Source organism: Vanellus vanellus (assembly GCF_965231255.1).
Source record: "Vanellus vanellus genome assembly, chromosome: 19".
Lineage (NCBI taxonomy): Eukaryota > Metazoa > Chordata > Aves > Charadriiformes > Charadriidae > Vanellus > Vanellus vanellus.
Window position 1 is genome coordinate 13105385 of NC_138924.1, and position 14672 is coordinate 13120056.

The window sequence follows — 14672 nt, forward strand, 5'->3', positions numbered from 1 at the left end:
TCCTCACCCCTACCCGCGCCGCTGCCCGGCGGCCCGGCCCCGTCCGGGCGGGAGGGAGCCCGCGTCCCCTCAGGGCGGCAGCGGCCCGGCGTCCCGCCAGGGCGCGGGCGGGTCGCGTCGCCCCCCGCCATGTCCCTCCCGCCGCGGCCCCGCCGCCCCGTACTTAAGGCGGCAGCGGCGCGCGCTGCTCCTGCTCGCGCCCTAACCCTGTGTCCCCACAGAGATGGCCTCGACGTGCTTGCGGCCGCTGCTGAGGTACCGGTCCTTCACCATACTCTTCCTCACGCCGCTGCTGCTGCTGCCTCTGCCGGTGGCTGTGCCGACGCGGGTAAGTGCCTGCGGGGCCCACGCGGGGAACGGAGCCCCCCCACCCCTGGTCCGGCCCCGCCACCCGCCGGCGCCCACCCCCTGCCCCCGGGCCGGGCCCCGCTGCCCCGAGCCCTTGTCTCAGCCCCGCAGGGCGCCCTCCGGGCTCTCTGGGCACCCAGCCTGCTCGCCCGCCTCGCGCGAGGCCGTGGCCCAGCCGCCCTGTGCAGCACTCGCCACCCGGCGCGCCCTCGCCACGGCGGCCGGCAGTGCCCGGTCCCTGCCACGGCAGTTCCGCCACCCCGGGGACCGAAGCGGACCCCTCCTGCCACCTCCTCCCGAGGCGTGTCCGTGCGGCTCCAGCAGCCGCTCGGCCCCGACCGCCCGAGCTGCGCTGCGGGGTCGCTCCCGAGCGGTCCTCGGGCGCTCGCACGGGAGCTCTGTGCCGGTCTCTGTTCGCCCGGAGGCTGGTGCCACTGCCAGGACTGGGGCTCCCGTGGACCCAACCCGTCGTGCAAATTGCACGCAATTCTTCTTGGGCCAAAGATAAATATATGCATAACTGACCTGCACATTTAGGATTGTGCCTTGCACTGCCTGGTAAGGATGGCAGTGGACTGAAAGATAGGAGTTCTGGGTTCTGCAGCTCACTCTGCTGCTGAGGCCCCGAGATACTTCGTGGCGTGTTGCTGAGTGGGGTTCTTCGTCAGGGGCGCAGTCAGCAGCCGTGCGTTGTGTGATACGCAGTGATCCACAAGGGTTGCAAATGTAATATCCTCCAATTCATGGTGGCGACAGCACAACTCCTTTGCTTTCAGTGGAGTTATACCAGCATAAAATTGGAATAACCCTGTGAAGAGTTTGGTCTTTAATGTCTTGTAGCCTTCTTGGCAAAATGTGAAAGCTCAGTTTACAGTATTTTAGCCAACTAGAGCTCTAGAGGCTATTCTTATGTTAAAAACAGTCTTTCTTCTGAGTGACCTGTATTGCTGAGTGTATTTTAGAGGAAAATGCTGTGCATATTTATAAACAGAACTGCCAGCTCTTCTGGTTTACTTGTCTAGGTAATACCAGCCCTACCTTTCAGTTGAATGCTGGTGGTTTATAGAAAGAGGAATTCCTGGCTGTTAGGCACTACTTTGATCAATACTAGGAAAGATAATTTCCCTAAACAAATAAGTATGTCTTCAGTTTTCCGGTATTTGTAGTAATACTGTGTCATCAGTCTAATCTGGGAAATTACATTATTTCACAATGGGAGAGTAACATTTCTGTCAGTGACTGTGTCTTCAGCTCTCAGTGAGAAGGCAGATCACTGTGTTTCCTGTCAAGTGTCCAGAGGTGCCAAAGGAACGTTCTGTGTCTGTTCCCATAAATCATGGGTGGATATAGGTATAGATACAGGTTTAATTTCAGACCTTTGGTTGTTTGAATTGGCTGTGGTTGTTGGAGTTAATTTATAAGCATGGTTGTATTTTTGAACTTCACATAAATTATTTACTCTTCACTCTACAAAACCAGTGTTTATTCTGTACTGTGAATTTTATTCACTTTGAGTTGTTTATCTGTCTTTCATACTGGCAACAGATTAACCACAGTCAGTTCTAGCACTTAGTTACTGTGGTACAGCATAAATTGTATCATGAGGTGACCTCATATTTATTAAGGGAAGAGACTTAAATAGGATCTATCTGATATCTTTTGGTCTCTGAAGACATATTCTTTTCAAAACGTGCTGTAAGTAATCTCCTGGAAACCTGAAGAAAAAAAAAAGGTCAAATTACTTACAAAGGCTGTTTTCTGGTTCTTAAGCTTCTCAACAAAATGAAGGAAAACACACACCTATTTATAAATATCACCCTATGGCAATTTTTATGTGTCACTGTAGCAACATTTATTTTTGCAATAAAGTCCCATTTGTTGTATTAGAATGAAATCCTATAAACACATACTCTAAATATGAGCAAATTCTGAACTACGGAACACTGACTTAAGCTTTAAAACACTGTTTACTGTTGGCTAATGAATGCTTGCTTCTCCTAACAATTTTGGAAGTACAAACGAAGGGAGTGTAGGTTACAGAAATGCCTGATCAACAGTATGAAAAGACATGTTACAACATTTGTAATCCAGGGAATCCCCGTAGTAGGTAAGCACAGTATGATTTGGGAAATTAATTAAATACCTCTAACATGCTTAGTCACCAAAATGAGGTAAAAGAGTTTTACTTTAAGAGTTCCTTTTAAAAGTTCAGAACTTTTAAATCATTCAGTGAAATAGTTTCTGGGCTCAGGTGTGCTACTGGACACACCTCAAAGATTCGTTAATTTCAGACAAGTTAATCATCCACACTGGGAAATTTGGCCATCCATTTAAAAATAATTAACTCAAAATAGAAGTGCCCAAATCTACAAACACTCTTAAAAAGTCTTGTCTCCTAGATGTGAAATCTGCTTCCCTCAACTGCCAAGAGGTAATTGCACATTGCAAACTGTGTACTTACCTACTTGTGGAAGATTTCTTTTTCTCACACTCTGCATTTTGTGGGGGCACATTAGAACAACCACTGTGGTCGAAAAGGTCTTTTTATGCAAGGAACTTCAGAATAAGGTTTAAAAGTGCAAGTTTAAATCCTTGTCTCTCTGCTACCTATTTCAGCCTAACTTGTTAAGCTACAGACAATGGAGTGTTTGAGCCCCTTATAAGAGCTACCAATGTGTTTCTTATCATTAGGTATAGTTTTCTATGCTTAAATGTGTCTTCCATTTCGTTGCAGGAGGCCAAATGCGCATATATCATCATCATCATGGCTATATACTGGTGCACTGAAGTGATCCCACTGGCTGTTACCTCACTTATACCTGTGGTATTTTTCCCTCTGCTTGGAGTTCGAAGCTCTAAATCAGTAAGGAGCAGTTCTTGCTCAATCCAGATCTGATACAGGGATATCCATTGCTCTGATCCACTATCAATATTTAGCAAACAAGCCTGATAGGAAAGCACTTCACTTATGTGGTAATGTTTTTTAACATACTGAGCAGTGTTCGGGGTTCCTGTATGGACAATGCTGAACTAAATACACATTTGCCCAAAATGTTAAGGGTGTGGGGCTTGAGGTGGCAGAGGGGAAGGTCTGTTTCTGGGCATGGATCCTGCTGCAGAAGCATGCCACTAGTGCTAGCAGCTTATGTGTCCATAACCCATCCCATGAGAGAGCAGTGCTGACATGTCTTCTGGGAGATTTCAAAATCCATGGGACAAACTTCTTCTGACAGGGTAGATAGCATGATTCCAGCAAATACACTGTATGCCCTCCAAAGCTCATTCTGGCTGTTTGTGCTCACGCTTTAGTCCAAGGGAGAGAGGCTGTATATAGGTACTGTAGCGTGGGTTCACTACTGGCCAACAAGCTGGTAGGGACAGGTATGGTTGCTAAAGGTGCCAAGAAATCCATTTTGGAGCTCAGCATTTCTAGTGCCTACACAATACTTTGAGCCCCTAACAATGTTTTAGGTAACTGCTGTCATTTTGTACTTTACTAACTCCTAATGAATCAAAAAGAAGGTTCATGATGCACAGAGAACCCCTGCATGAGACAGTTCAGCACTTGGAACGGAGGATCAAGGGTTCAGGAAACTGGAGATACCTCTGAGGCTGCAACTGCTCCTTCTGACAACGTTGGGATGGGACTTGGTGCAGTAAATGGCTTTGAGAGGATGGAAGGCAACATGTACTAGTGAAGCTAACAAGGGGCGACATTTAGGCCCCTGACCTACCTTCTCTGTCTTTCAGGTGTGCTCGCAGTACCTCAATGACACAAACATGCTTTTCATTGGAGGGCTGATTGTTGCAATTTCTGTTGAACAGTGGAATCTTCACAAAAGGATTGCGCTGAGGGTCCTGCTGATTCTTGGGGTGAAACCTGCACTGTAAGAGTATTACATTACTTCGTCCTTGCCTGTGTCAATTTAGCAGAGGCCTAGGGATAGTGTTTAACAGTCAGCAGAGAAGGGAACCTTCAAGAATCTCTTTAGCTGCACTTTTACAGAGTTTCCAGAGGTGGAGTCTGGCAGCAGGAACAGTTTTTTTTTTTTTAAGCCAGAACCAGCATCTGGCTAAATTCTAGATGCTTGCCACTGGGGACAAAATGATGACAGACTTAATTATGCACAGACTAAGGACCTAATGGCTTTCTGGGATTCCTTCAGTGAAGGTAGCAGAGCTGTCCTAGAAGGGAATCTGGCCCTGCTTTGTATTACTGGACTCTGCACACATCCCTGCCTGGGCTCTACTGTCTAAATTACAGTGACTACAAAGACTAGCAGCGCCTGTTTTCTTTCATCCTTTCTCCTCTGCCTGTTTCTCCCTTTAGCCTCATGCTGGGATTTATGATAGTCACTGCCTTCCTGTCCATGTGGATAAGTAACACAGCCACCACTGCTATGATGGTTCCCATTGTCCAGGCTGTCCTGGATCAAATGGACAACACAGAGTATGATGTGACCATGATGGAACAAGCAACTGGGCAAACAAATACAGTGATTGAGCTGGAGGAAAAAAATACATCAGATCCTGCTTCAGTGCATGGTAAGGGCCTACTCAGCAGTGAGTTGATCCTACGGAGCTTGCTACACTCAGAGTCCCTGACCTAGAAGGAGTTCTCTGTACCTTTTCCAAGGAAAGAGGGTGGTAACCTGACTGAAAATCCCTAAATGCATGACATTTAGGTTTTACAAAGTGGCCTCCAATTTTGGTGGCTGCCATTTTGTTATGCTTAGTGCTAAATCCCATGCAGATTGTTATGTTCTTTCCTTCAAGCTGGGGTCATTCTCCCATAGTTTCCCTAGACTCAACTGCCTGCTCAGGGAAGTGAAAAGCATATCCTGTGGGAAATATCATCCAAGCCCCCAGCATCCCACTTTCTAAATCTTGTGATTACGAGTGGGGATTCAGCTTCTAAGCCACTTAGGAATGTTTGAAAAATTTTGTGCAAATACAACCTATTTTGGTTCTGGAGTAATAAATATCTCTTTATTGACCAGATTGTACATGGAAGTGGGGAGAAGAAAGAGGAATACTTAAAAAGCTACATGGGAAATAGGAGCTGGTGTCATTTGACTCACAATAGACAAACTACTCTTTGGAACACTTTAAAGTGTGATCTTACCCTGATGCTTGACTCCACAAGGTCCTTCTGTTGATGCTGTGGTTCTGCAGTAGGTTTCACTTGACTTGAATGATGCACAAAAACTCAGTCCCTCTGATTTCACTGCTCTGCTGCTACAGAGGGCTATATTATTAAATACCATTAAAGATCAGATCTGCCATCCCTTTCTCTTTCAGAGGAGGAAGGATTGTTTTGAGGATTTTCATGGAGGTGTGTTTTCCCTGAATTAGCAAGTTGAATTGCCACGATCCTCTGTGTGACTGTGTGCAAGAACGAGTGCAAATGTTGGTAGTGCATACTGTGTCCCACACTGCAAGCCTTCTGCCTGGGACACACCATGCCCATTTTCTGGCTTACATGGCCATGGAAGACACAGTGTAGAAGAAGGGTGTTTATGTGTGCCGGACATTGCCCTGTTATGAGATTGACTCATAACTGCCATATTTGTTTGGACCTTGGAGGCATAGTTTAGGTACAGCTGTGAGCTCTGCTTTTTTGGTTGCTTCGTTTCTTACCTCACTTTTGAAGGGAGAGTGCACTATGATTGTGCAAAGCTCAGACACCATTTTTATGTAAGATGCGCAAGGCCACAAGAATGCCACTTGGTCACAGAGTGCTCTGTAAGGTTGCTCATTTCTAGCTTCCAAACAGTTGTATTAAAGATAAGTTTTCATATTTGCAAATGCTCTTCTTAATGTTGATTCTTAACTCCCAAAACTGGACTTCTGCGGTACGACCAGTAATAATAATTTTGCTGGTTTTCTGTCTGCTTAGAAGGATCTGCTTGGCTTTGCTGGCTAATATATTTTAATGGGTAGTGAAGGTAATAAATGTGTGTAAAAAATACCCTTTTGGTATTGTTGAATTGGTTGTAATTTCCATAAATTTGTTGTCCTGCTCCATTAGTCCAGTCAGACTTCAAGATTAGACTGTTAACCTCAGAGTACGATGGCCATAGCAGCAAAATTTCACAACTGATGTGAACTGATGTAACATATTGATCTTAACAGTTATGCCAGGAAAGAATTTGGGTTTGGGCGGGGTTTTTTTTCTGCCCATATTCACAGCCGTTAAAGCTAGTTGGGTTCTTACTGTGGTATTGGAATGGTTCCAGTGACTACAATATCTGGCTGGTGGAAAGCCTCTGTGTGAAACAAGAAATTGCTGCTCAGAAACTGTGACACCAATATGGACAACAGCATCCTTGGATCATGTAGACCCAGATTGTCAACCTCTCTCTTCAGCTCCTCATGAACATGAGTCCAGAGTATGTAGGAACATATCTGTGTTTTCTTTGAATTAAAATAAATGGCATACACAGACTGGAAGCACTGAGCCTGCAGACCCTGAACTCTCTGCCTCCCTAACTTTACCTGAGGCAAGTCATGTTCTTTGTGTCTAGTCATAAGCAATGGACAAGTCCCTGATGACCCCAGATCTTCTGAGGAAAAGAAAATGAGGAAACGTATATGTAAAGGAATGACACTTTGTATATGCTATGCTGCCAGCATTGGAGGAACTGCAACACTCACTGGAACAGGACCAAACATCGTATTGAAAGGCCAGATGAATCAGTAAGTCATTTGTGCTGTTTCTTTTACTTATGCTGTCTTACTGTTTGTGTGACCAACTGACTAGTCTTGGATGACAGTTTCAGTTGCAAACTGTAAGCAATAACCAGTTGATGAACCAAGAGCAAGGAATGTGTATGAAGCAATGGGCCTCATTTTTCTGCCTCAGCCTTTTCTAGGCAGCTATGTGCTGGTATTATAGGTCTCCTGAGAAACGTGGAAATACTTGCTGGTAATCGGCAGACAGCTGGTTGATCATGAGATACTGGTTCTTCTGCCACCTCTTTTTCAACTGAAACGCATCACGTTAGCAGAGGAACTGCAGTGAAGAGCATCAGAAGAATATACGACTAACTCTTCTCATGTGCGCACTGAAGAGAGCTAAAAATAGTTTAGGCTCTCCTATATTATTCCTCCATGCTGTGGCTGTGGAAGCTGTACAGATACTGTTGTAAGGGAAAGAAGTTACCCACAAAATACTCTCTTTGCTAAACTGAGTTTGGGAATTGATTTAAATGCAACCTAATCTACAGTGGAAATTTTGCAGGCTTCACAACAGTCCCTCAACATTGCTTTCTTCTGTTTGGTATACTTCAGCCTCAGCTGCCACATTACCTGTTGGTTTTAACACTCAGCTGGAAATTTGCTGTTAGTATTTTTCCTGCAGTCATTATTTGTGGACAAAGGGAAGAACGAAAATTGCAGTTCTTAAAACACTGGCATCATTCTTTTAAGCCAGTTAATAATTTTGTCTTCTATAGAGCAGAAGTGCAGCTATTAATTTCAGGAAAGACAATTCTTGCTCTCAGAATGAATGCGAAGGAAGAAAGAACGTCCTGTCTTGGGATAAACGAGCAAGCATGTTGCAAGTGAAAGTTACCTAGAATGTGTGGGAGACCTTTCAGTAGCGCTTGTCTTACTAAGACCTAAAATATCAACATGAGCTCCTATATGCATTAAAGTAATATATAGGGAAAACAGAGGATCATGTAAGTGCTGCTCTGAAATCCAGGCTGCCTTCCTTTTGACTTCAGTTAGGCTATGGATGTTTCCTACGATTACTTGCAACGGTTGTCCTAGATTTACAAGTATAATTGTCAGTAGTACATATTGAAGGGAGAGCAGGTTACTAAATGTTTTGACATTCATATAGAAAGTGTTTTTCTTTTCAGGTTATACCCCAACAATAATGATATTGTGAATTTTGCTTCCTGGTTTGGGTTTGCATTTCCAAACATGATTCTGATGTTGGTACTAGCTTGGCTTTGGCTACAGTGCTCCTTCATTGGACTCAAGTGAGTATTTAACTACATGACATTGTGTAAATTCCTCAGCTAATGCAGATCAGCTTATTGAGAAATCTGGATAAAACAAATGGACTGACAAGTTGTTAATTTTGTAGCAGAGAGCAGTTCCATTTCACAGCAACTTTTGAGGTCTAGAAATCTTTTGTGTTCATGGAGTTGCACTAAGGCAAAAGCTCTATACATTCTTAATGATCAGACAGAATTGCCTTTTTATCTTTCAATTTCACATCTGAGAATTTCAACCCTAGCAGAGCTAGCATATCTGTTTTGCTACCTTTGATTCAAAACTAGGTTTTTCATCCCAGGTTGCTCCAAATTGGACAGATACCTACTTCCATTCATAGACCCCATTCTTCTGTGAGAACTAGCATGTCCCCATTAAATGCTTTGACGCTGTTGCTGTTTATTTGTTCCTGGTCTCTGCTGTAGTCTGTGTCTGTCCCCAGGAGTGACAGCTTCAGAGTGGCAAGCATGTTAAATCCTTCTAATATGTTAATACTTACAGTATTTTCTTCTCCTAATACAGTATTTTCTTCTCCTTTTTCCTTAAAGCTTTAAAAAAAGCTGGGGCTGTGGGACAGAGAGGACTGCTAAAGAAAAAGCTGCATACAATGTGCTGAAGGCAGAAATGAAGAAATTAGGCCCTATCTCGTACGCTGAATTCAATGTCCTCCTAATGTTTGTTTTGCTGGTTGTCTTGTGGTTTTCCAGACACCCAGGCTTTGTAAAAGGCTGGGCCACCAGGCTCTTCCCAAGAGGAGAAAAGTAAGTTTTTAGTTTTTTTTTTATTGTGTACCCTCTTGGTCATGAATCAGATTCCCTTGCTCTTACATTCAATTTTGAGTGCAGTTATTCATTCTAACCTTATCTGAATTCCCATGTTTGCTGGGCTTAATCCTGTCGCTTGTGCGTGAGGTCACCAATTGATCTGTTGTTTGACAGTTTGTACTGCAATGAAGGCTGGAGACTGGGACATGGAGCAAGCTGAACCTCCTAAAAGAAGAGAAAATTCTGTAATGCTGGTCTCAGTTACACTGATGTACACATTAGTATTTTGTTTGTATGAGCTCCAATCAGTTGTGGTGTCATTTGAATATTTGGTAATATCACCTCTAAACAATAGCTTAGAACTAACTGGGAGATTGATTTGGTGCTTTGAATGGCTTCTTCAGATAATGTCTGTGGCATATTGAGAACATAAAATGCACGATGGGACTATCATTTGGGCCATTTCTTTACACATCTTTCTTTGAGATGCCATTGTTGAATCTTGGCTTCACCACAGAGAAGGAACCCTGCTCCCAGGAGCCATTGTCATCTGTGACTGGTTATTAATGCATATTGTAGCTTGTTTATTTTATTCCTGTGTTTGTGTTGTGGCAGGTCTAAGAGACCTCAGTCATGAACTAATGACCCGTTTTGCTAGTGTACAATCCCCAAAGAGGATGACAAAGAGCCGTGACCGCAATGCTGGAAGGCAGCCATCTTCTAGGAGAAAGATGTCTGTTTTCTGAGCTATATTCTCTTTTCTTATTTAGGTATATCACTGATTCTGCTCCTGCTGTGTTTGTTGCCCTGCTACTGTTTATCCTTCCTGCTCAAAAACCCAAATTCACAGGCTGGAATCCAAGCACGTCGGACCCTGAACAGACTGAAGAAGGTATTTAAAAGAGGAATGGTAACATTGGGAAGCAGTTAGTCAGCTCCAGCTAACATGGCAGAAATGTGTACTGGATTTGCATGCAGTTCTTCAGGATATCTCACCTCCCTCGCTTCTTGGGCTGGGCTGGGGCACGCTGCCTGCTCACATGTATTAGCCTTACCGTGTGCAGGTTTCTCAGTAATACTCATCTGCCTGTTGGGCCTTTCCCTAGTGTCTTACAGAGCAGGAGACAAAATGTCTTCACTCTCCTAAAACATGTTCTGCTTTTCATTTCTCACTTTAGATATAAAAAAGCCATTTTTATCAGCCCCGCTGCTCGACTGGAATGTGGTTCAGAGGAAGATGCCCTGGAGCATTGTGCTGCTACTGGGAGGAGGCTTTGCTTTGGCTGATGCAAGCGCAGTATGTCCTGACATCTGTTTTTCTCTGACGCAAAGAACTCTGGTTTGTTATCTGGTCCTGTATTACTGGGCAGGCACACAAAGGCAAACCCAGTAGAGATGTTCAGATCTGGAGGCAGATCCAAATCAGCAAAAAATGGGAGGAGATGTGAATGTCTGTGCCTCTTTTTCAGGAATTTGTGTGCTCTGACCAAATTTCTTCAAATTATCTTACCTCTCGGAGGCTGCCGGGTGGTTTGGGGTCTTCACTGGACAGACCAGAAAAGCAGCCTTTCTTATTTCTGTTATCATCCTGATCCCAGCCCTGGCTAGAAAAACAGAAATATAGATAACACTTGTCAGATTTTCAGAACCATTTGAGATTTGTTTAAAGGATGTATTTTTTCAGTTTTATCCCAAACAACTACTGAAATAGTCAGGAAAAAATGCCCCTCTACTCCACTCTCGTGAGACCCCACCTGGAGTACTGCATCCAGCTCTGGAGTCCCCAACATAAGAAGGACATGGACCTGCCGGAGTGTGTCCAGAGGAGAGCCACGAGGATGATCCAAGGGCTGGAGCACCTCTCCTATGAGGAGAGGCTGAAAGAGTTGGGGCTGTTCAGCCTGGAGAAGAGAAGGCTCTGGGGAGATCTTATTGCGGCCTTCCAGTCCCTAAAGGGGGCCTACAGGAGAGCTGGGGAAGGACTTTTTACTCGGGCATGTAGCGAAAGGATGAGGGAGAATAGCTTTAAACTGGAAGAGGGCAGGTTCAGATTGAACATTAGGAAGAAGTTTTTCACTGTGAGGGTGGTGAGGCACTGGAACAGGTTGCCCAGAGAGGTTGTTGAGGCCCCATCCCTGGAGGTGTTCAAGGCCAGGCTGAGCGTGGCCTTGGGCAACCTGGTCTAGTGGGAGGTGTCCCTGTCTATGGCACAGGGGTTGGAACTCGATGATCTTCAAGGTCCCTTCCAACCTAAGCCATTCTATGATTCTATATCTTCCAAAATTGTGTACAGTGGGGTTTCTTGAACTTCTTGTCAGTGGCTGTTGCCAGGCAATATACTGATCATTGTACTTTCCCAGATGGTGTTTCTATAATTCAGGAGTCATTTAGCATTATTTGGTAAGAACGTTACACATAACGTAAGTTCCCTGTTCATGAGCTAGGCATTCTAATCCTCACTGAAAGCCATGTTTTTTTCTTGTCAGAACTCTGGGCTCTCAGCTTGGCTGGGTCATCAAATGATTCCACTAGGATCTATCCCACCGTGGGCCATTGCAACAGTACTTTCACTTATTATAGCTGTCTTCACCGAATGCACCAGTAATGTTGCCACAGCCACGCTCTTCCTACCTGTCTTTTCATCCATGGTAAGATTACTTCCATCCTGTTACCCTATCAACTGGGAGGCCGAAGTTAAACTGACAGTGTCTAGTGGCGAAGCAATATCATATTTTTTTGCTTGAATGTTGCTCCAATGTTGATCTGAAAGCCAGTAATGAAACAGTCCATCTGACAGTATACCATAGTGGACCACGATTTTAGCTAGCGTTCACTGCTATGTTTATATCGTCAAGTGTAGATAGAAAGTGGGAATGCAAACTGTCTCCAGTCTGCCCTCCCTCTATGCTTGGAGCCTGAGAACCAGCTTCTTGGGGGAAGAAGCTAATTCTGGATGCCTATCCCATGGCACTCTCACTGAAAAGGAAGCCAGTTCAAACCTCCTGTAATGTGTGTCCCTTGGCCCTGGAGAAACTGAAGTGAGAGTCACTTTTTTAGAACAGATCAACAGACATTAGTTACTTCTGGTCATTTTGTATTTGAACCATCAACTCAGAACAGGAGAAACACACGCACAAAAAAACCAAAACAAAATAAAATCCAGCACTTTCTATTATCCCTTCAAATGGTTCCTTCATCTTCATGGTTTTATGCTAGAATACAGAAAGTGGTGGGCCTGGTTATTAGAAATGTGTCATTTTCCATAGGAAGCCAGACCAATTTTAAAACTTACGGAGGAAAACCTGGTAAGTTTTGCTGCCTTTTCTGAGCGGAATTGAAATTGTAGCATAAAGTAAAAAATAGGTTACTTTGTTCTTTAATTTAGAAAGTACAACCACTTTATTCTAGACCATTTCATGAAAGTAAAATTATCCCAATGAAGGTGCTGAGCTGTTAGTGCCTTAAATTGGCACCTAAGTTCTGAGTCCCACAGAGTTTATGTAATGTGGAGTGTTACTCCACATGCCTAGTAATTATAATCTCATTCCCGTGTTACCCTGGCAAAAGTGTAGTCCAAGGTCAAAGAAAAGATCGTTGGATAAATTTGACCAGAACTCCAAATTATACCATAGAGCAAAAGAAACAACAAGAAAGAATCAAGCGTTGTTTTTAAAAATTGTGGGAGAGGAAACAAGAGCAAAGTTATCTTTAAGCACGTGTGGATTTCAGAATAAAATGCTTGTAAATTACTCTGGTGATATACCAGGAAACAAAATGAGCCTGTATGTCTCAATGGTCTGGGAAATAGTCTTTATGCTTTTCTTTTGGAACACCATTCTCTCCGTTTCATTGCAGGCTGCATCTGTCAAGATCCATCCTTTGTACGTTATGCTGCCTTGTACTCTTAGTGCTTCCTTTGCCTTCATGCTACCTGTTGCAACACCACCCAATGCGATAGTGTTTTCCTATGGCCACATCCGTGTTCTGGATATGGTAAGATGATAATTACCTGGTCTCTTATCTGAAGCTCTCTATTACCTTTATCCTGAAATATGGTGAGAGTTTAATTTTCTTAGCTGAGTATTTCCAAACTACCAGGAACCTCTTGTAGGCTGTAACTACCACCTTATGCCCCTCTCTTATGCAGTGTTAATACTGCAATAAAGATTTGCATCTCTGAAGTAACAGTACCTTTCTCACAGGCTTTGGCAGACATATAGCCCAGCCCAATTGAAATTAGAAACCGAGAAGTCATAAGTCTCTTAAACACTGAAGAGCTAAAATGCAGTCAGTGCTTTCCAGTCTTCTGGGGCTTTGGTGAGTGTAGCTGAAGCCTTGTTTCTGCTGTAGCTGAGAGCAGAAGGTGACAATCAGTTGCCCTAGACTCTGGTCCTCTGATTGCCTGCCAGACCACACAGTGCCAGGTTCTGTCCCAAACACCCAAACATTATTGGTTTTCTAACTGGAGACTTGAAGGGGGAAGAAGCTCTTCTTTAACTAATAAGAGTAACTTGTTGTACATGCCTTAAAGCTCCCAGACTAGTTATATAGCAAAGTGTTCGAGGGCTTTGCACAGTGTGTTCCCTGGTATTTCCACCTAAGCAAGAACATAAGGCAGTGGGTACAATGGCTATTTCTGTGATTTATTTGACCATGTGTCTATCTTGTGTATGTACAAATAGGCTGTTGTTTGTTTATTGTTGGTTTGGACTTTTGTCCTCACAGGTTAGATCTGGAATAGTGATGAACATCATTGGAGTCTTCTGTGTCACACTGGCCATCAACACATGGGGAAGATCTATGTTTGAGCTGGACACATTCCCAACCTGGGCAAACAGCACGGTTAACCAGTGAGCAGCAAAGAATTCATGTGTTAAATAAGGAAAGGACCCTTAATATTACTCCCTGTTGCCCGAAGCCCTATACAGTCTCATCACTTCAGATCCAGTGTCAAGTGTTTGCTACATTCTGGGAGTCACAAATCAGTTCAGGCATGAAACAACTCAAATTTATTCTGGTTTTGTGTGTGGATCATAAGTATGTCCTCCAACCAATGTCAAGATTTAGATTTATTGAACTTTAAATAAAGAGAGGGCAGGCTGTTGTATCAAATGGTTTGAACTATCATATCAATGGTATGTACTTGTAAATCATTAGCATTAAACACTGCACTCGGGCAATGGGCTGAAGATGCATTAACTAGTACTTATATCCACAAGTCAGCAGCTGTACAGGGAAATCCCTGTTGTCACTTGTCTAGAGAAAGAAGGGTTATGATGTTATGTTATGTTATGTTATGTTATGTTATGTTATGTTATGTTATGTTATGTTATGTTATGTTATGTTGTGTTGTGTTGTGTTGTGTTATGTTGTGTTGTGTTGTGTTGTGTTGTGTTGTGTTGTGTTGTGTTGTGTTTTAGTCGGGCCTCAACCCTGTGGTGGAATCCCTCCAAGTCAACATCCAACACATTTTCCATTGCCTTGTTTTCACTCCCAACTCTCACTGCTTTTAGACACCCTTTTTGAGGGTTGAGATAACATAATTCCATGCTG

General features: G+C 43.7%; 1 protein-coding gene across 1 annotated transcript; it reads left to right on the forward strand.

Moving 5' to 3' along the window:
* Positions 1-221: 221 nt before the first annotated feature.
* Positions 222-14168, forward strand: SLC13A5 (solute carrier family 13 member 5). Its single transcript, XM_082493023.1, has 12 exons — positions 222-328; positions 3083-3211; positions 4099-4235; positions 4679-4893; positions 6876-7047; positions 8217-8339; positions 8904-9116; positions 9890-10011; positions 10298-10416; positions 11606-11767; positions 12975-13112; positions 13845-14168. Exons 1-12 carry the CDS (start codon positions 224-226, stop codon positions 13971-13973), a joined length of 1764 nt encoding a protein of 587 aa, XP_082349149.1. The 5' UTR covers positions 222-223; the 3' UTR covers positions 13974-14168.
* The last annotated feature ends 504 nt before the right edge of the window (positions 14169-14672 follow it).

What these genes read in the sequence shown, in the direction of transcription:
- SLC13A5 (XM_082493023.1), top strand. Translation starts at nt 224, where the DNA reads ATGGCCTCGACGTGCTTGCGGCCGCTGCTGAGGTACCGGTCCTTCACC. An exon ending in CTTTGGCTGATGCAAGCGCA is followed by an intron (nt 10,417 to 11,605) that starts GTATGTCCTGAC and finishes TTTTCTTGTCAG; the next exon opens with AACTCTGGGCTCTCAGCTTG. An exon ending in TACCTGTCTTTTCATCCATG is followed by an intron (nt 11,768 to 12,974) that starts GTAAGATTACTT and finishes GTTTCATTGCAG; the next exon opens with GCTGCATCTGTCAAGATCCA.